The sequence below is a fragment of the Mesitornis unicolor genome, unplaced genomic scaffold (genome assembly GCF_000695765.1).
Source record: "Mesitornis unicolor isolate BGI_N332 unplaced genomic scaffold, ASM69576v1 scaffold23030, whole genome shotgun sequence".
NCBI lineage: Eukaryota > Metazoa > Chordata > Aves > Mesitornithiformes > Mesitornithidae > Mesitornis > Mesitornis unicolor.
Window position 1 is genome coordinate 37,924 of NW_010159304.1, and position 21,990 is coordinate 59,913.

At 34.4% G+C, this 21,990-nt stretch overlaps 1 protein-coding gene across 1 annotated transcript in view; it reads right to left on the minus strand.

The window, feature by feature from the left end:
* Positions 1 to 21,990, minus strand: part of CDH8 (cadherin 8, type 2) — a 149,080-nt gene that overhangs the window by 31,872 nt on the left and 95,218 nt on the right. The window contains exons 8-9 of the mRNA XM_010186281.1: positions 18,794 to 18,930; positions 2,671 to 2,792 (exon numbers count right to left, since the gene is read on the minus strand). Coding sequence (XP_010184583.1) covers positions 2,671 to 2,792; positions 18,794 to 18,930 — 259 coding nt within the window. The remainder of the gene's footprint in view (positions 1 to 2,670; positions 2,793 to 18,793; positions 18,931 to 21,990) is intronic.

Genomic DNA, 21,990 nt, shown 5'->3' on the forward strand with positions numbered 1-21,990 from the left:
TTAGCTTAGAGGTACTGTAACAGTATATTCAGATCTTTCCCTCCCCCCAAAAAAAACCCCAACAAACAAACAAACAGCAAAAAACCCCAAACCCTGACAAAAACATTTCTGGCAAATTCTATTGTGTGTAAAAATGTGCAAGGAGCACAAATATGTCTATGGACAAATACATCTCCTCCTCCTCTCTCTTTCCTCTCCTACTACCTGTAGTACCTCTACTGTTAAGAGGTAGGTTAAAGCAAAGAAAATGCATCTGGCAATGTTATACAACAACAGTTTTTAATACATTCTGTCACATCACCAGCAGCTGCACTTGCCACTTGCAATTATATCAAAACCGAAAATAGAACACTTAGAAACTGAACTGTAACACATGGTTCAATATATTTAGGGACTGCAAACAAGGTTTCATGAAAGGTTCAAATGTAATCTCCCTTATAGTAATTCAAATTTGATTTAAACTCAGATTTAAGTTGAACTGCAAACGTAAATGGATTGGAACGTCATATTACAATTGCACCTTTCCTGCAAATGTAACATTCAAGTGCAAACTTTGGTGAACTACCAAATTAGGCTTTTGCTACTATGTAAGAGAGTAGTGTCTTTCTCATATTAGCTATTTCATAGCTGAGATATATTTAATTTTTTGAATTCTACATATTGACTGAGTAATACGATTTCTTCCAAAATTTGAATGTAGAATAATAAGCATAAGAAAAACCAATCAGGCAGTGTAGGAACTAAAATTTTTACAGGAGCATACAATTTTCAAATGACGACTTAAATTTAGAACCTAACCTTGGTGATTATTCTGGACTGGTTACTGTTCCAATGAAGTTATTTGTTTAAAACACAGAATAAATTGCAGGATCAGTGCCACCTCATCCATGCTGGCAGCCAAATATTTAATAACCATCTGTAAAGTTCACACAAGGATTCATGTTCAAGAGTGACATCTGCCATCAGATCAAGAGTGTAAGAGGTAATGGTAAGATGAAGAATATCATGGTTTAATGAAAGTTTTCCGTAAGTGCTTAAACAAAAGCCTCTTTTACTAGTTGACTCTTAATCATCTCATTTATTGTTTTTTTCCAAACTGAAATGTGAACACTTTTCACTATGTCCTAAACCATATGAAATTTGATGGCAATATTTAGACAAATATAGTCAGAAAACACTATGTAACAGTGCTTACACTGTTTGTTGTTATGTAAAAGCCCTGGATAAAGGTATACTCATTAAAATTTAATATAAATAAACGTAACCGGAAAACATAACTACTCAGCATCTGAAATCCACCCTGAGCTAAACAGAAATCCACTCTGAGGTAGAAGAACTTAAATATCAACAGTAACATAAATGTCTGCCCATAAGGGCACATTTCAGTAATCAGCTTTTCAGTGGTTAGTGAGAATTCCCATTTCTTAAATGACCCGTATTTGACACCTTTGTAATAAACAGAAAGGGGTGCTAGAAGTCAAATCATCTTCTGCAACAATCTAGTTCTGGCAGAGGTAGAATGTCAAATACTACTATATAGGTTGTCATTTAATACTACTAAAAAAATATTATTTCTAACTCTATTGTCAGGTAACTTTCTTTGGAGAATAGTGAATTTAATGCCTAACACCTACATAAGACACAGGAATAGTCGGATTAACAAAACTAGTGTCATGCTGTCAGCTGCTGCTTATTTAAATAAAATGTCACAATCTAGAAATAAATCAGAAAGTTTAAAAACAGTGAGTTGTAACATGCAGTGTTTCTCAAGCTGGACAAAAATTAAATCTCATTTACACTGCATTACTTTCTAAAAGTCTGTACATTTTCTTCAATCTTTATCTTGTCATTTATATGACATAAGATATATTCTTCATTATTTCTGTGCATTTGTCCTTCAAAATAGATACCTTTTAAGAAATATGTTTGATTTTCCTTGAAAAAGGGTATACAGGTAAGATCTTGCTTCTGATGTCTTGGTATGTTTATTTCACCTTGTAGAGTGTTGTGCAAGTTCCTTTGCCAACCCTTTTATTTCATTAAAACAAGGAGGAAATAACCTCTTTAGTAGTTTCTTTTTTTGTGAAGTATAATGAAAACTTGGACTCCACTTCCCCAACTCCCCATCCCCTCTTTATATACTTTAAATCTAGTTACAATTTATTCACTTTCCATCAAGTTCTGGTTTGTTTTCTTGTTTTTTCCTAATTATCATAGAAAAGTGAGTAAGAACTAAATAGATGGAGATTATAACTGAGATATGGGTAGGGAGAAACAGTTCTATTGTTTTAAGTGTATACCTAGGCCCAGCTGCAATACTGGACTTCAAGTTGGATTATACCTTTACCTGTTAACACACATGAACTTAGGATGTGATGAGCTTCATCAGCATGGAAACAGTGGGAGCTTAAAGACATTCAGCATTTTTTCTGGATATTGTCCTAAGATACCTACCTGTAATTTAAAACCTGTACTTCAAAAAATATGTATGTCTATATGTAGAGAGACATAACACAGAATACAATCATGGTTTATCTTATATGAATGGTAAGAGTTGTTAGCATGAACACATAGGCATACATTTTGGGAATAAAGATAAGATGACAGGGAGAAACAGCACCTCATTCCCACACAACAAAGTACACAACATAGAAACATAGAGATACTTACTTGTCCAGGCTTCCCATTCTCACATAAAAAGGCTTCATGCTCTGATGCAAACTCAGGAGCATTGTCGTTTACATCAAGAACTTTGATAGCAACAGGCAACCGGGACACTTGACTGTGGTTCCCTAAGAAAAGAAATCAAAGCATAAAAGGTAAACATATTTAATTTGAGACTGATACATAAATACCTACACAGTAACCATGCTCTTCCTGTCTTCTGTCCTTTCCTAATTGGGTTTTCTTATCTGTAATGGATTGTGGAGTTGGAGCATGAGATAAAGAAGGACGGCCAGTATTTTATGGTTGAAAAGAATAAATAGATCCCTATTGCAAACAGCATTTGTAAGAGATTAGCTCAATGAAGACCTTTCTTGGACTAAATTGGTAAGATTTTTCTTTGATGAAGTTTGTATTGTTTTATTGATAAAGTCCATTATACATGGAAAAGGGAAGACTGTAAAAAACATAGATTTATTTCTTTGTTTATCTTTGGCAGAGCACAGTGCATTTTACACTATTAGTTCTTCTGACTGCACATCTATTATTTCTTCATTACAAATACGATTAACATGGAGACCTACTTTGTGAGAAAGATAGGCAGTAGATTGACATAGACAAAATTAGACAGTGCTTTGGACTATTTAAGCACTTTGATTCATCTGCCACTGACCAAAAATATGACCTGTGAGCTTCTTTCTCCACCAAAATAAAGCCTCATTATTAATAATATGGAGCTATTTTGCATAGAAGTGTTTATCACTATAAAGAACAGAATAACATCTGTATCTGTAACATCTTAATCTGTAAGGAAAGAAAAGCTAAATCAACAGTTCATATTCTACTTTGAATAGATTTCCATCAGTTTCTACTGTGTTTCCTTCAATTCAGTAAAGTTAATTTATTTTAAGAGACTATTTATAAATATTTTAGATTATTTTTTCCCCAAAGAGCAAAAACATGAATTCAGTTTAAGCTGAGGTGACTAGCTGATCTGAAGAGTTTAGAAAATTATTCTATAGCACACAAGTAACCCAACACTAGTTTCAAAATCCGTCTCTTAGTGGGTATTATTTTACAACCATAGTATTTTATCTTGTTTGTATCATCAACAGTTTGAAGAACTGCACACTGTGTGAATTAAACTCTGGGTCTGACTTGTGATTGAACTACGTGCTTTAGCCTAAATTATTACTGCAGGCAAGAAAGCTGCTACCATAAGTCAGGCTATCAACTTACTCATGGTTGTGACAGCTTAGCAGCTGCCCAAAGCTGTTATCAGTCCATGTGGGTTCTCTTCTCTGGCAATACAGAACTGGTTTAGGGGAAGGCAGAGCAGAAGTTGCTACTGCCTGTTATTCAATGTACCTCTCATAACAAATGTAGGTCAGGCTCCATCAGTGGGCATGTAGCCCTACAAGTGGTAGAGATGACCAAGGAAGAATTACTATATACACTGTACTGACTGTGGTTTCCACCAAAGTTAATAGTGTCATGACCTAATCAAACCCTACCTCTTGCATCCAGTTTTTTTCCTTGTATGCTTAAGACAGCCATAGTTTTTGAGGCTCCACTTATAAATCTAAATGTGAAAATTTCAATTGCTCTAGTAATATTTTCAACAGCATAACAATAACTGTTTCAAAAGAAACTAAACCACGCTATCATCAAATGTACTAGTGCCATAAACAAAGGCTTTATGTTTGCAGGATAGCATGAAATACTAAAATTCTACCTGTATAGGATATGAACAATTACAAGACATCAGACTTTAAATGCTTCCCATTTGAAGGAGCCGAAAGTTTTAGTTCAGAATGAAACACGTTACAGAAGAAAATCAAATCTTCACCGTAATACTGTAAGAGTAATATTTTTATCCATATTGCATCCTAAGATCTTACTTATAAACAGGTGATGTGAATACATATGCCATGAAATAATAATGTATTTGAAATAAAAGTTAATACGCAAATCATGAATCCCAAAAATTTTAAGCACTTCTTTTTTTAATCTTAAGTTGATAAAAATACAGACAATGAATCTTAAGCTTATCAGAATTCTCAGCACTAGTGTCATATTAAAACACTAAAGATCTGCTTTTATCTAAATTAATGAAATGATGGCAGTTCAAATTTTAAAGACATTACAGAGAAATGTAATTAATTAGATAAGCTTCTAAAGAAATTATTCATGTCCCTTATGACTGCCCCCAAAATGTTTGTCTTTCATCAGAAATACAAACATTAAATTTAAAGATATTATAATTAGAAACTTGATGAGAATTCATTTAAAAAATTAATTTATTAAACACAAGAGAGACTCAACTGGTTTGGAAATCTCCAAACAAGGGTCTATCCACCACCTATTAGAGTTCTCGTGACTATCGTGAAATTTATTGTTAAGAATGAGAGAGAGATGGAAAGGGAATTTTATTTACTGCTCATAATACCCACCACACCGAATACATTGCAGTATTTTGTCATTGCAAGTTTTCAATGAAATTTCAGGTTATGCCAAGTGTTTTCCTTGTAAATAAAAGTCACCCTAAGCTCACCTATTCAAACAAATAAATGAATTCTGACTAAGCAAATCCAGTTTTAACTCATGAATGAAAACAATGCCAATATAAAATAGTTTCATGTATCCATTTTCATACTTTTAATGTCCACAAACTTCTCAGTGGTAAAACATTTATGCAGAAGATGTCACTCTCAAGTTCAAATGCATCTCTGTTAGCAATGCCCAATATCTTTGAACTAAAAGTAGGAAGTGATGGAGGTGAATTCACTCTGATCCACAGAGTGCACCAACTGTTATGTTTGAAGAGCCAATTATCCTTCACACAGCTGGCCTTCATATTGCTAGGTATTCAATGTTCAGAACTTTTCCTTATTTGTAGGAATGGAGTGACATTTCTAAACTAGTAATAAAACTGAGTTTTAATTACTGGAGGTTTTGTTGTTGTTGTTGTTGAGATTTTTGTGTTTGTTTGTTTTTGTTTTTTCCTAATGAACCACCCAGTCAATAGAATGAAGGGAAACCGAGTCTTCTTGCATGTACCAGGCAGACAGTAAGACTGTTTAATTCCTACTCAATTATTTTATTTTATTCAAAATCATCAAAGAGTGCAAAACTAGAGTCTCTCTCTCTCTCTCTCTCTCTCTCTAAGAAAATAACTGAATTTTTAAATCTTCATCACCTATATTTGTTATCATGCACAGTTTAAAAAGACCTATCTTGAATCTTGCCATACAGTTATATTGTTAGGACTGTCACTTAAGAAGCAATGGCTTAGTTTGAAAATTTAGCATGCTGAGGTGCAAGATCAAAAAATATTGAGAAAATTTCCACTAGTCCAGTTTCCCAAAACTCTTTTCAGAGTAAGGCTGAACAGAAGGACTCAGTTTCTAATTTCAAATGCATTTAATTGGCCATCTGTGGACATCACTGCCACAGTGTAACAGGTAGCTATAAGAAACACATATTCAAATTGAGTACATAATTTCCTAGAAGTACAGCTCTTTTATGTCTCTGCTGAAGTCTTAATTACTGCCTACAGTTCTTAGGTCCAGTAGCCTGCTGTAGATGAACAGAGCACACACACAAAGAAAGGAGCATCTAGACAGATATAAGGAAAGAATGACTCAATGTAAAAGTAACTAGTGGAAATTACCAGTGATAAAAAATAAATTTCCAAAAATAACTGAAAGTCCAGTTGAGTTTAGAAATGCATATTGAAGACTTCACGAGAATTATAAGGACCTAAAAGGCTCTTCTGCTCTTCTCCCCAGTTCTCAAGTTTATTTTTCTCTTAAAAAATCCCATTATTAAGTCATTTAGTGTCTCCCAAACTGAACATTTGGAGGCTACAGAAGACATGCTAGTTTTTACTGTCATCAACACATTCCTTCCTCCTGGAGAAACCCTACATATCTGAGATGTGTGTGTATCACTGGAAATTTGTAATGCAAAGCACTAAACATTTTTAACATTGTTACTGCATGCTGCAAGTAATACAAGAGTATTAGGAGTAACTAGAGCTTATAGATCAAGTTTTTGGTCTTGCGCCATAACTAACAGAACATAATGCAACTCCCATAAACACTTAAACACTTCGTAAACATGCTTAAAACACTTCTCTGTTGTCTTTCCTTGACAGATACACATATAAGTGGTCTTGAAGAAAATTATTTGCTGCACAAAATGATGTTTATCATTTGTTTCACCCAAAGAAATCCAGTTTAATCCAGTTTTCCTTTATTTAATTAAATAATCCAAAATAACTTCAAGGTTCTCTTTAAAAAGTCATAAGCTGTCTTTATTTTAACTAAAATTAAGCACCTGAATAGAAAAAAGACTCCTAGAAAATAACACTCCTTTTTTTTCTTCTTCTTCTTATCATCATCATCATCACCACCACCACCGCCACATGTATTGGAAATGGCTATTTCATGCTTCTCTGATTCAGCAAAATTTCTATTATAATAATATTTTAAATTAGAAGTAGAGGAAGTCCTAGTTTTAACAGAGAAATCAAACTGAAATCTGAATCACTGTCTTAATAAAAACAACTGCACTTGTTTTATATCACTTATATTTCAAACTTATTAAGTTGCATTTCAACAGATCCATTCCCCATGACTTGATCAAGGTTTTATCTGATGACTCCTTATTGGATAATCTACATGCAGGACAAGTTTATTTCTCCTGTTAGGGTTTATATTGTCGTTTCCTTTGTGCAATCCTTTACCTATATAACACTACAGCTTATAACGATTTTTTTGCCATATAAAACTGACAATCTAACTTCAAGAATCCTGAGAAACAGAGATGCTATTATGAAACTGAAATTTTATTTATCTTGAAGTTTAACTATAGAAATCACATACTGCAGCAAATACTGTGTTCATTTGTCTGAAGTGTTGTGTAATGGTCGGATTCAAGAAAGTTTCAGCCTGAAACTGACTCTGAAATTGTCAGGAAAAGACATCAGTAATTGGCAGTATTTCTGTTAAAAATAACAGCACATAATTTGTTTCTGAATTAGGATAAAATTCAAGCAACCAAACAAAGAAAACTAAACAGGATTTGCAATCATGAAGATTTAGGTCACTCCCCTGAAATTCTTGTATTTTTAAAAGATGAGAAAATACTAAGAGTTTTGGAATATCTATAAAGTAATATAAATGTATCAGTGCATAGCATAAAGGCTTCAGTACAAGTTGCTAAGACAAAACCAAACTGTTCCAAAATTAATGTTACAAAATTAATGTTATTTATATTTGTTTCAGCACAGTGGAACATATTAGAGGAGTACAGATTGTGGCGAGTCTTTGCATGTATGTGTGTAGGAGGAAGGCAGAAAGAAAAATATGTGAAACATATTTCTTGGCCTTGTTCCTTAAGTCATTCTTTGGGATATTATTTAAAAATAATAATGAAGTTGAAAAGTTTTGTCTCCTTTCAGTAGATCACTTGGTTTATTTCATTACCCTCTCCAGGTGAACAAGACAAGCTAAGTTACGTTCTATTTTTACTTCCTCACTGATAGACTGTCACAAGTTTAACCAAGGACTTGCTCAACATCTTCCACCTCCTCCATTTATGTCCCGTTTTCTACCTCTCACTGCCATGAAAAAGAGGTCAGACTCTTGCAAAATGCATGCTTCCACAGGCATGGACAAATGCAGAAGGAACATACATATCCACTAAACCAGGTGGAATGTGAGGACTGCATTTTGACTGCATATTCTGGAAAGGAGGACAAGGACAGGGGGAAACTGAGGACAGACTACATTTTTGAGTCCTTGACTTCAAAGCTGAATTTGTAGTTACGAGGTTTTCAAAGTTCAGCAACTCCATCTGTAAAGAGGTGACTAAGATAGGCCACATACGCTGACCTTTAATCACTATATAAGATGTATAGCTTGGGACTAAAGGACAGATCCTACTTTTAGGTTGTGAATATTACCAAAAGAAAAAAAAGAGGAGTAAAATTTCTGAGATAAATGCACAAGCCACATCAGAAAATGTCAATTAAATAAAGCTATATTTTTCAGGCCTCTTCAGAAAAAGTTTTCACTTGCTTTTGTTTTCTTTCTGGTTTTTTTTGTTTGTTAGTTTGTTTTTTTCCCTTGCACTAGTGAGGGCCCAGAATCTACAAGAACTTTGAATCAATTACCTAAAATTTGCAGAAAAGGGAAAAATACCTGCAAAAGACCTAAGAGAGATATTTCTTATCATTGACATTCCACCTAACCCTGCACTGAGTTCTTTGCTGGCTATTGTAGTCGCAAAGTAATGTGAACAGAATGTGTTGGTACACACTTTTCCCTTTCTCTTCAAGGCCTGATTCAGATTCTACTGAAGTTAGTCAGACTTCTTCTACTTAGGAAGTTTAATCTAGTCCTTGTCCTTAATATTACATTATTTATTTCCTATATTCACAATCATTTAAGATTTAAAATGTAAATATATTTTACATTAAAACAGGGACTTAAACTGGGTACTTTGTTAACTTCAAAGTATCAGTACTGCTTTTTGCAACTTGATAGTCAAACTTATTTTTAAAAAGTTAGTATGTTCTTTTCATAGAGATTCAATACATATTGATGGAATCAGTTAGCCATCTTTTTGCTTATCTGAGGGCAGGCTATAATTTGACATTCAAATGCAACCTCTTTGTTTTTTCATCCCATTAAGCTGTACAGTTATTCAGCAGACTAACAAATAGTTATTCTGTATTTACCTCTGATCCTCTGTGAACTGAAAGATCCATTTGCAAATCTGGGAGATGTTCATAATTTTTTGCAGAAGTATCATATTTTGTTTGGTACATATGCATGATATTGTCTTGTCTGAATACACAGATAGATCAGAAGGGCTTGGAAAGGCAAAACTAGATTGGAAAAGCAAAACATGCCCTCAAATGTAGTTTACAGCTGTGATGAGGGTCTCTTCTACCATAACCCTGCTTATAAGGGAAAGTCACAAAACACTTTTCTGTTTAAATTTAGCCATGCACAGTAAGAGAGGAAAAGTTATCCATTGCTGCAATGTGACTGAGAACCAGGGGCCATGGCAAGTGAGCTGTAATTTGTCCTTGAGGTAGCAGAGGATGCTGAAACTAGTTTATATCCACCTTAGAGCTGGAGGTGAATGGTAAGCATAGGCAACCCCTACCCTTCATGTCACCCTCCCAAAAACCCGACAATCCAGAAACTCAAGGGTTTCTGATTATTACAAATCACTTTGAAGAGCAGTCTCCCTTTAATCATGATGTTTGTGTTTTGAAAAATCCACATTAGTTTTCCATTTCCTATTTATTTTCATGGACTCCAAAAAGAAAATGCTAGAAAATATAGTAGAGGCTACATATACTAGCTAACACAGGAATGCTCATTACATGTATCCTACATAATGCATAAAAGAATTATTAGACTGCATGGAATTTGCACTAGGAGAGAGAAGGGTGATATTAAGGTAGGGGGAACAAAGGGATGGGGATAAGGCTTGAAAAAGAGTTAGAAGGAGTATCCTAATCAGAAGCTGTAGCACCTTTCCAATAATAAGTATCAATTACAGGTACTTGTTTCTTGTCAGTAGCTCTGGATGCAAACAGCATGTCCTTAGAGACTGCTCTTCTGCATATCTAATTTTGACCACAGTGAGCTTTATATTCATAGTGACACATAATCAATATATATGTGACACATCAATATGAGTAAACAAATACATAATTCAAAATAAATTATTAGTATAGCTGCTTGAGTGGGTTGTATTGGAAGCTGCTATAGTCATGTCAGGTTTATGACAACAAAAACAACTCTGTTTTATTCACAGATCCTAAGTAAATCCTTAAGAGTATGAAAAAAAAAAAGGAAAAAAAAGTACACTGTCAACATCCTTCTACCCACACATCTATCCAGAGACCAAACTGAAACAAATGCTGGCAGAAAACAACCCGTATTTCTGATACAGTACTGTGTTGCTGAACCTTATTTGTCTCTAACGAGGATGTAAATCAGGACGTAGTTTGTAGTTATGTCACTTTCAGTAAATTACCACTTTACGTATTTCAGTGGTGAATTGTTACGAATGCAAAAATTAAACAGATGGCTTCAGCTTTAGCAACTATTAGCAGTGGATTTATAAACTATAAAGAAAGGCAAGCTAGAAATGTTTGAAGTTATACAATTACACTATTTGCAAAAATCAATGCAAATTATAAAAGGAAAAAATGACACCTAACTTCAAGAATGAGAAACAGCAAAAGAGCACTTGTAATCTCTGTAACTAGGAAGCACTATTCTACAGACCCATCATTTTAGCTAAAGTTTGGGTCTACTAAAAGCTTTTGAAAAAAGTTTTTTCCACTTCCTTTTGGCAGTCACCAATAAGAAGGAAAAAAGTTAGAAAAACAGGGAACTGCAGAAAACCATAGTGTACCACACCTTTCTGTTGCCTTTATTATACACTAGCAATAATAAGTGTGATGAAATGCTGCTACATCTTTATTTCTTGTGGATCACAGCACCACAAACATAATTAGGATTCCAGGTTTTCTGAGGCAGTGTAATGCCTTAATCATTGTGAGGAAGTGAAAGGTTTTCATTTCAAAAATGAGAAAAATTTTCCAGAAAATACGTGGTGCCATTAAACGACAGAAAAGGATTTGCCTTAAAAAACCCAAACAAGTGAACAGGCAGGAATGAAATGGATTGAAGAAAGGTTTAAAAACACAACAAATGTACCACGGCATGGTTTGCTGCTTAACTCCAGCATAATCACGAGAGTCGTACTAGCATAAAGTAGTCAGGAATCCGACCCACACTTTAGAGCAATAATATTGTTAATATGCTAATACATCATGCATATTAAAATGTTATAAAATATTGACTTAGATACACAAGGTCTTATTGTCAATTATATTTAGCTATGAAATTTTATACTGACTAGCAGCACTAATAATAACAATAAGCAGACTGAGGACAAGATGTCTAGAATATTTTGATATTTTTATTTTAAATCATTTCATGATTGAAGTAAAATAATTAATAGCTCAAATGAAATCCCTCCCTTACTGATAGACAAAACATCAAAATGCTTTCATAAAAATTTTTATTAAACAAGAATTTATTATAGAAATATTAAAATGTCAGTGTTTTTAGAGCTCATATTCCTTTCTGGGACTGTTTTTCTTAATAGTGCAATTTAATTACTCTCATGTTTCTTTCACAGACAAAATACTGCTGAATATGCTGGATTTGAATGAGGTTCTAGGAGTTTCACATCAAACCATTCTTTCTTTCATACCTTCAGCAATAAGCAAAAAAATCTCTCTAGCATATCACTATGTACCTTAAAAAGAATTCCTCTCCTCTGTTTTTCAGCCAGAAAATATTGTCATTCTTTGCTACCCAGCAACTTTACTAGAAGCTCAAAGCATGCTACTCTGAGTCTTTATTGTAAAAATATGCTTAAAGAACATTGACTAAAATGATAGTCAGTTACAAACCTCTACTCTGACCTACTCTCATGCTTCAGCCTCACAGAAAAAACAGCGGAGATTTTAGATAGTCACAATACGCTTAGAAGTAGACTGTTCATGCAAATCTCTCTTTTTTTCATTGCCATAATTATGTTTATTATCTTGTCTCACTTTTTTGTGGTACTGAATTACTCAGATGCTTTATTCACAGCTCCTTTACATGCTTTCCTCTGAAATCAGAAGTTGCTAACTTCTATTAAGCACCCCATACCTGAATTTTAATGCTTGCTCCTGAACTACTGAGACCATTTTATACAGAGATTGTTTCATAAGTAAACTCCATTGCTATTCACATGTCCTCACAATATGGCCACTCCCACGTTATTATCCATGTGGATCACCTCTCCTGCTATTTTTGACTTGTGAAAAACACTAATGAGAAAGTCTGTGATATGTATGAATGCACTTTCATAGCTGAGAACTGCAGGCTAGCTTTACGTGATGCATCAGCCTTCCACTGACCAACAGCAAATGCTGTGACCCATCAGAATGTACAAAGCTCTGTGTAACCCTCTATTTATGTGCAAATGATTAAAAACTATCTTATTAAATTCTGTGTTTCTGTGCAAAAATGATGGATTACCCAGTTTGAGTTCCACTAAGCCTGAGAAAAAAGGGTCAAGGGAAAAAGGTTAATATTCTGGAGCTTCTCCTGTTTAAACCTCCATAAAGGCTTATTTCCTTCTATTTCTAAAACTTACTGAAATTTAATCAGCCTTAAATTAGAGGTAATTATATGATGCACCAAAGTAACTTCCTAAAATATTAGAATCATTGCTAATAATGCCTATAGTCATTTTTACAATAAAAGGCTAAATAAAATTAAATAAATGAAAGCATGAGCAAAGGTATTCATGGCATTAAAAAGCACATTGTGGCTGAAGGCTTATTCTGAAGAGTAATTATGTCTCTCTCCCTTTTTAATTGGTGTCCTTGTATTTTTTAAAGGAATATACAATATAAATAACTTTAGTAGGGCATGTGCTGGGTGATGATTCAATTATTGTATTTATACTCTTTGTAAACCATAAAGACTCTTTCTGGCTCTATGTCCTTTCCCGTTAGGTGATAAAATTGCCTCATACTTCTTCATTTCTAAAGAATGCAGTTGGTATGGGTAATTACCTTTGTCAGATAGAGTCCACAGCTTTGTCCTTGAGATTCCTTTGCTCTATGCCTGGAAAATATTTATTGTGGTCAAATCACCATTTAGATTTAAAGATCTTGTCTATATTTTTGTCTATTGGTTTGACTAACAATTCATGAGAATTTCTACTATCTGTGGCAGTTCTGGTTCTTTGCCAAGTACTTGGGTAGGGGGACTTAGCTAGCCAGTGGTTCGTTTTTTGTTTGGCAAGTGAAGCTGAATACCAAGAATCATTTAATAAAGCAGTCAACCAAAATGAAAATAATAGCTCCATGACTGCAGTGCCTGGAGAATAAGGAGAACAGAAATTCCATTAAAAGTTTTCATTCAGAGATTTAAAACTTGACTAAAAGCACTGCTCTAGGGTAAGAGAAATATCCTCTCCCAGACAGTCCTGCACAGGCTTTGGAATTCCCAGCAGACTGATCTGTTGCATGTCTGTGTGTGGGATGCACTGAGTATGATTAGAGAGAGAAGTTTTAGAAGAGCCTTCTTGTAACCTAACGCAACAGAGCAAACAGATGCACATTTCAGCTCTGTATTTCCCAGTAAGCCTGAAAAGGCTTGAGCCTATACTAAATACAGAAGAACCTGTCTGTGCTTGAATATGCTCATGGTAGTACCATGAACTGAGATTCAACCTGAATGCAGTTTGAGGAATCCAGTGCTGCCCATGGCCATAAAGAGGCAAGGAAGAAAATATAAATCATGAGTAGCCCACTCAGTGTTATGCTAGGTGAAAGAAATCTTGGGGACTTTAAAGGGATCATTGTTTAATAGGCTTTAAAATTTATAAGCCATGGCTTCTGTTACTAGTTGGTGTAGTATCCACAAATCTCAGAGACTGCCAACTGGAATATGTTTAAAAGTTTTTTCTTGTTGAAACGTATGATATCATTCAACAAATTTCTACTGTGTAAAGAAGATACAGTTTAATTATTATATGCCTTATACACATATGACAATCTGATAGCTTGAATGATCAGAGATTCTGAACTCCATTCAGAATCTGTGCAAGCTGTAGCAAAAATGTTCTAATAAATAAATCATGGCTATTTGATTTTCTTTTAGTAGCTGAGTAGCACTGGCAACACATAACTTGGTAAGTACTGCAAAACCTGTACAAGAAACTGAAAGAATACTGAGGAGGTTAGCCCTGCCTGAACTCTGCTCTGCTTCACTGTCCAGCAAAACTGCTAACCAGTTCATGCAAGCAACACAAGCATGTCAATGTGAATGGTAGTTATAGCTATAATTGTAACTTATACAAACTAAAAAAAGTATTTGTGAGTTTAGATGAATGGGATCACACACTACTATAAGGGTCCTGACTTCACTAGATTTTACTGAATGGCAGAAAATTCCATCTCAAAAAAGTACCAAAGAACCAGAGACGTGATGAGCCTTTGTACATACAAAAAAGATGCACCAAGAGCATCTGTAAGTTAATCATTCATTCTTACTGCACTGCAATTCAGGCTCTCAGAGAATACTTGCATATGCCCCCGGATTCCTTTCCTGTTCAGGGCATAGCTCCAGAAAGCCCAACCATACCAGCCACGACTTAAAAAACAAGGCTATATCCACCCCCACTCTCTCAAGCATCTAGCTAAAATAAACCTCCCAACCTTAGCATACAATTTAAGTTCATGTAAGTCTTAACTACAAAACAAAACAATGAGAAATCTCATTAGTCCAGTATTTGAAGTCCAGAGAGTCAGTGACAGAAAACAATGTTCACCTTTTATATCCCCAGGCCAGAAAAGGCACATTCTGCCTGGTCATTTTGCCAGTAAGCCTGCTTCCTCTAGCCTGTGATCACCTAGATATTCCTGCTCCTGACTCATTCAGCAGAGTAAACTTGGATATATGGCAACATAAAAAGAAAATTTAAGAATCAATTCATAGGTGCAATAACTCTCAATATCCCTCTTGCCATGATTGTTAATACATATATTTATCCTAAGCCTGTATTTCAGAGTGATCTTTCAAAGAGGTCTTTGCAATATTCTCTTATCTTAAAAATCCATGCAACAGAATTCATCAACATAATCACCACAAGAGCAGAGGAAAAAAGTTTAACAATAAAGAAGCAAAAATGAACTTGATGATTTAAGAAAGAAGTTTAAGAAATCATACAACAGAAAAAAATGTGCAAAGTGAACATAACATTAAAGATTAGACAGATTTAAGGGTAGTAGTTGAGGGGATCAAAGCTGCAGAAGGAATTTACCTCCTGATTTTTCACTAAATTAATTGTAAATGTGTAACTAAATCCAGAATACTGAAACTGTTACCTAAGTATCACCTCTGCCACATTAATCATGTTCAGTCCAGTATATTTCACTGATAGCTCTTTGCATTGTTTCATCCTTAGTAACCAAAAAAAGATTCAGTTGGATGACATATTTGAAGAATTGTCTCTAGGGGGCATGCAATCAGTATGCAATGTAGTTACTGTGCTTTAAACAGGAGGCATAAAACTATATGCAAGTTGTCTACATATTTGAAGAATCAGAATATAAAGGCAATACAAAAGTTTGGGCAACTGTCTGAAAGACAGCAACTCAAGGCAATTTTCCTCAGTCTGTCTGGCTAGTTTAACCACCCAAGAAGAAAGGCTGCAGACAACTAGAAACTCCTTCACAGAGGCTGGAAAGAGTCTGCTAATGATGAGAAAGTGAAAGGAGGTAAAAGTGCAGAAGCATTTATGCTCAATTCAACCAGACCAATCTTGACTTGGAAGATTCCTGCCTGAGATAGTGGCTGAAGAATGATACAAAAGAATAACTTTGCCACAGTGACAGCAGAAAACTGCTAAAAATTACCTGCGCTTAAAGTGGAAATTTAGCTGCAGGTAAGTTAGCAGCACGAAGTTCTGAAATAGTGATTTATGTTTTGTCAAAACTTGGTGTTTATCTATGAGTGTTGATACATCAGGGTATATTTAGGATCGACCATGCTGGGAATCAAGAAGAAAAAAAAATACCATGGCTTATGACTAGTGAGCAAGTGTAATGGCAATGACATGGTCTGATCATTGCCCCATCTGAATAGGGGTTGAACTGAACCTGGAAAGCAGCTAGCCCAGGAAGAGAAAATGCTCCAATATGAATGCTGCTGACATATTTATTTTTATGGGAGAGATCAGCAGTCCATTAATGTTACTGTCAGTGAATGCATTGTAATGACACACTTCATATTTTCATTTGCTGCTTGTGTCTGCCTCCAACAGCTTTCTGTTATTTTATAACAGAGATTTTGCTTATTACTGTGTTGGAAAAAAAAAAATCTAAAAATGCCCTGCTTAACAGTTCTATGAACAAATTTAGTTTCTGCATGAAGAGTTTAAAAATAATTTCTCTTAAATAAGCAAAGATAGTAGTCTATGAAATTAAGCTCTTGTTTTATGTAAATGTCAAATAATTATATTAGGAATGCGAAAATAAGCCATCAGCAGGAACGCAAATGCTTAGAACAACTTAAGTGTTATTATTTTCATAGACAGTCTGATAAGAGGCAATTTTACAGTCGTGATAGATGCTGAGGCTCCCATGAAGTCTAATGACAAGGCTGATTTCTTACAAAATTCTGAACTATAATTATGTTTTAAAAATCTGAAGATGCAACAGGCAGAATTGATTCTGATGTAGCCTAGTAAAGTGCACTTCCGTTAACTTTGCTCTGACACACAAGAATAAGAGAGATGAAAAACTGAATTGCAGGAGTTTCTTGAAAAAATTTTATTTTAATTTTGTTGGTTTTGACTTGTTGGAGGAAATAAAATGTAAAATTTCTTCAATTTACATCTTACTATTCCAATGGCCGAAAGCTTTGGATCACAAACTATTCAGCTTTCCATGCCACTAGTAAATCTCATTATCTGATATTCCCCATGTCTTGGGACAATTGGTATGGAACTTTTATATCTTTCTCCTTTAAAAACATAAAAATTATTAACTGGCTCAATATTAACCTGGGCAAAATACCCCTATGAAACAAGAGCTTATGTTCTTTCCTTACACAGTTTGATTCCATGTGTCAGCTTGGCTTTCCTGAAAGCAAAAAGTATTCTTGCTACTTTATCAAAGTAGTGTTTGCCTGCAAGACTTAACAGTAATTATCAGGGCACTGTTGGCACTACTGTACTACTGGTAATGAAATACACAAATTATTAAGGCAGGTCATAGCAATACAGTATACAGGTGTTTTAAGTTGAGAACTTAGTTCATAGCCAGATCTATCTTTCTCATTTATGTATGCCATTTCAGTTACCTGTCACAGATTCTCGACAGGTTTGTTTTTGAAACAAAGTACCACAGAAAAACACTGCACAACCAAAATGGTCTAAGTAAGCACATTTTATCCTCCCATTCATTGTGTTCATAGATACAGTATTATGAAACTGAGCATTAAATATGCCATATCATAATTCTAGATCTTTAAAAAAGATACTCTGGGGGAAAAACAAGCATTAACATCACCTTATTTTCTACATGCAAGAATTAGCAGCACTGATTGTCAGGCTCTGAAGACAAATATTCATATAAAGATGTGTCAAGTGTGTATGCACATATGGGAATTGTACATATACGTTAATTACAGAATAGATACGCCAGCAGAAACATTTTAATAGTTTGTGTTTCAGTTAAGACTGGCATGGGATGGCAGACCTGTGTTTTGACTCTGTTGCTTCGCTGCAATATGTTTATGTCAAATATATAGTCCAAAATACAGTGCTAATATTAATAATGGATTATACTGCCATATGTGATCCTGTCAGCAGTGCTCTCAATTCCAAATTAATCAAGAATTCTACTCGGTTAAAATTGAGGATCCATATTCCCAGACAGGATGATGCTCCTGGCTCCCGATTCCTTAGGTGTACAGATCAGTCTGAACAGTTTTAAGGATCTGAACAATCCATGTCCTTGTCTATAGCTGTATAAGAGTAAATTTACTTATATGTATCAAATAGGACTACTTTCATGTAACATTACCCAGGTGCTCAATAATTTATGATACTGAAACATAGTATTACTCAGCATTAAGAACTTTTGGGTGGAGTCTACAATTTACTTCTACAATAGCAAAGCTTTCTCTTTTTTCTGTCTTAATATAACAAACTAAATATAAGGCCTTGTTTTGGATGTTTTTTAAACATTTTTTAACATTTACCCTATACACCTTGTACAAATGTACTCATGCATCTCTTCAAAACCTTTACTACTGTATTCACTGAAAAAATGCAGTTTTGAAAACCAAAAGAAATGGAACCTCAGTCAAAATTAAGTTTTCTTTCAAAAAATCTGTAATTTAAAAATCCAACGTGTTTTACTTTTTATTGAATTATACGCAGTTTCCACTGCACATGCTGTTAAAAATAATTATAAATCAAACAGAACTAAAATTCAGTACACACAAATACTTACTAGTTTCAGTAGCTACAATAGTTATGTTGTGCCACATATTTGTTTCTCTGTCGAGTGGTGTTGCCAAAGTTATTTTCCCATCTTCTGCATTAATGTTGAATTGTCTCTCAAGGTCAGTGTGCCGATCAATGGAAAACCTACAAAAGAGACATCCCTGTAATCTACTTAATGAAGTTGGTGTAATCCATACAATCACAAGACAACCTAGGGAGCCCTCTGAGAGCTGCAGTTTTAGAGTGAAATGGATTGAGAAGCTCAATAGCATAATCCTTTATAAGACAAAATGACAGAGACTAAAAAAACCTTAGTAATTATTGCCCAAGGAGTAATTAGCTGTATACCCAGTGTGAAGGTCACAAAATGCCCTCAGCTTCACTGGTTAACATCACTGAAAAACAGTGCTGATCAAGAGTTAATTACACAATCCATCACATTTATTAGACAATTTCCACAGCATTTCACAGTAACTGCTGATAATTTCAACAGTAATGTATTAAGCACACAAAAATGGTGGGCTTCATGGTTATTTTAAAAAAGGCTGAATAATATTATTTCACCAATACATTTCAGATTAATGAAGCATGAACTATTCACCAAGCATATTGTTTGGTTACGGTTCAAGTAGCTCCATGGGCAGAATACAGTTAGTGAATCACCATTTTCTTAGAATACCCCTCAAATACCACACGACTGGTTGTTTTACTGATTGACATAGCTGCTTTTTAACAAAACAAGTTTCAGGTAGTCAAGAGTTTGCAAATGTGAATGTCCAGGTAAAGTAAGCAGCCTAAACAGCCAGCTTGACAACAAGAGCGAGCTTCAGTAGATTGCTCCAGTGGTGCATTAAGCAGGATGATGATTTAAAGCTCAGAACAGGATCTCAAGAAAGCTTTTACGTTTCTCCATTTTCATAGAGTTATTTTATTAATGCATTATTCCCAAAAAGAAACCAAATCACAATATTAAGCCTTCCAATTTTTGGACAGAAAAGGTATGAAATGAGAAAGTTTAGTGATAAACTATTGATATGGTTCAACAAAAATTTACTTCAAGGGGTTTTACTGAATCCTAATTGTGGATTTATATAAAAGCCTTTCAAGCCTTTGTGTCTTATGTATTACAGAACCTAGCAGCATGCACTGACAGTTTTTACATCTGTTCTGCATTATATCCAGGCATAATAGGGTGAGTTGGGATACTGAATCAGACTGGATTACATTATATAGTGGTCAGAAAAGTGACTCAGACTGTCAGTTTCTCATTACTTTTCTACTTTTTGCAAATATGCTGTTAAATGCACTGATAAAAGTACAAGAGCGTATTTTGCTACAGTGACAATGGCACAGTTATCTAAAAACTAGTTATTCCATTCTGGTTTATGCTTTATCATAAGCAATTTCCAAAAAAAGTTCTGATTCAGAAGTTCCTTTATATGTTACAATAAACGTACTCTGATGAACTCAAACTCATTCCAGCATAACACAATTGATTCTGATAGACATAGCATTAGGACCTGATTTCAAAGCTTAGCTTAGATTTATGGCAATGGTCTTTTTTTACTTCAGTGTCCGATATTTTCATATTTAGACTGAAAAATGCATTGCAATTACATTGTTTGTGCAATGCATTAAGATACAATTAATTTTCAAAAAAATTAGTTCTAAATTATGAAATTTTATCAAAATCTTAAAGTTTAAATGTTTAAAGACCTAATTACTAAAGATCAAGACTAGCATGATTACACTGGTAAGGCACTTAACAACTCATCGACTTAAGAGTGAAACCCCCTGTTTAACTAGGAAGTAGGATTTGTTAGACATTTCACTTTTCTGTTTTTAAACTCTGAAAAGAACTGGTGTTACTCACTTCAAAATTAGTAATTTGGTTAAGAAGAGTACTAAAAAAAGTATTAAGTAAAATTCCAAATATATGTGCCTAAAGCTAGGCACATGCATCTATATTTGGTCATTAAAGTAAACTGATTTTCTACTGAGCTCCACATACTCAGTTCTCAATGGTTTAATGGGACTTACACTACCCTCAGCATTTCTGAAAATCAGGTCACTTGTGTGGAAGAATAAAGCTGTAAGAGCCTAACTTCAGGCAATCATTTTTGAAAGTGTACCTTAACCTTATTTTGACGTCTCTCTAGTTCAAATTAAAGTATGAGAAGTAAAATTCTGCTATGAGCAAAGTTAGTAAAAAATATCTTACAGACTTTCACAGGTTTAAGATTTCACTCAAGAAAATATGAGAAAGACAGTGATCAAGATAACTTTTTTAAGTTGTCATAACTTAAAACTGTATTTTAATTCTTGATGGTCATGTAATTATCCATAAAGAACTCTGCTGATATCAAACATTTATGAAATTCTTACAGTCCACAAATGAAATTAAAGATGAACTGCTTATATGGTATTTAATGTTTAGTTGACCTGAGCTTGACATAAATTGAGCTATGACACAGTTTTTCTCTAAGGATCAATCCTTTTTAAAACTTCCCTTCACACTCTTCCTGCAGTACACTTTCTGAAGTTATAAAACCAGAAGCATAACATCTGAGAGTTTGTTATACTACACTTCATCTGATCCCAACAGTATTTATTCACAATGCAGAAGCAGCATTGAAAATGAAACATTTTTAACACAAGTTACGTGGCTTTACAGGACTACAATGAGGTAAAACCCCTTCCTGATTTTAATTTGACACATATTTCGTGCAAACAAAAAATAAAACCTGCAGTGTCATAAACCTGGGAAAACTAATAGAACATTTGCATTTTCCTTTTCATGATAATGGTATTGTAACTCTTTTTAAGGGGGATGCATTGTCAGATCCATAAGCTATACATAAAACATATATTTCTTTAAAAATAAGAAAATAGTATCTTGGGAAATAATATCTTTTGGAATTGCCATAAAGCCAGCACAGGTTATGGGGAAGTTTTGGTTAGTTTATGGTCCTGCTATGGCAATTACAGGAACTACCCCATAGTGGTTTAACAGAAGATTTAGAAAGATTCTCAGTTTTGCTCCTACACTATTGATATTGCTGTTATGACTTAGTTTGATCTCTTCTTTATTTGCACCAATGTAAATAAGAGCAGAAATCCTTTTGGCTGCACCTGCTGAGATTTGAAACATGGCACTGATATCTCATCAGTGGTAAATCAGCATTGTTTATTAATGCCAGGCAG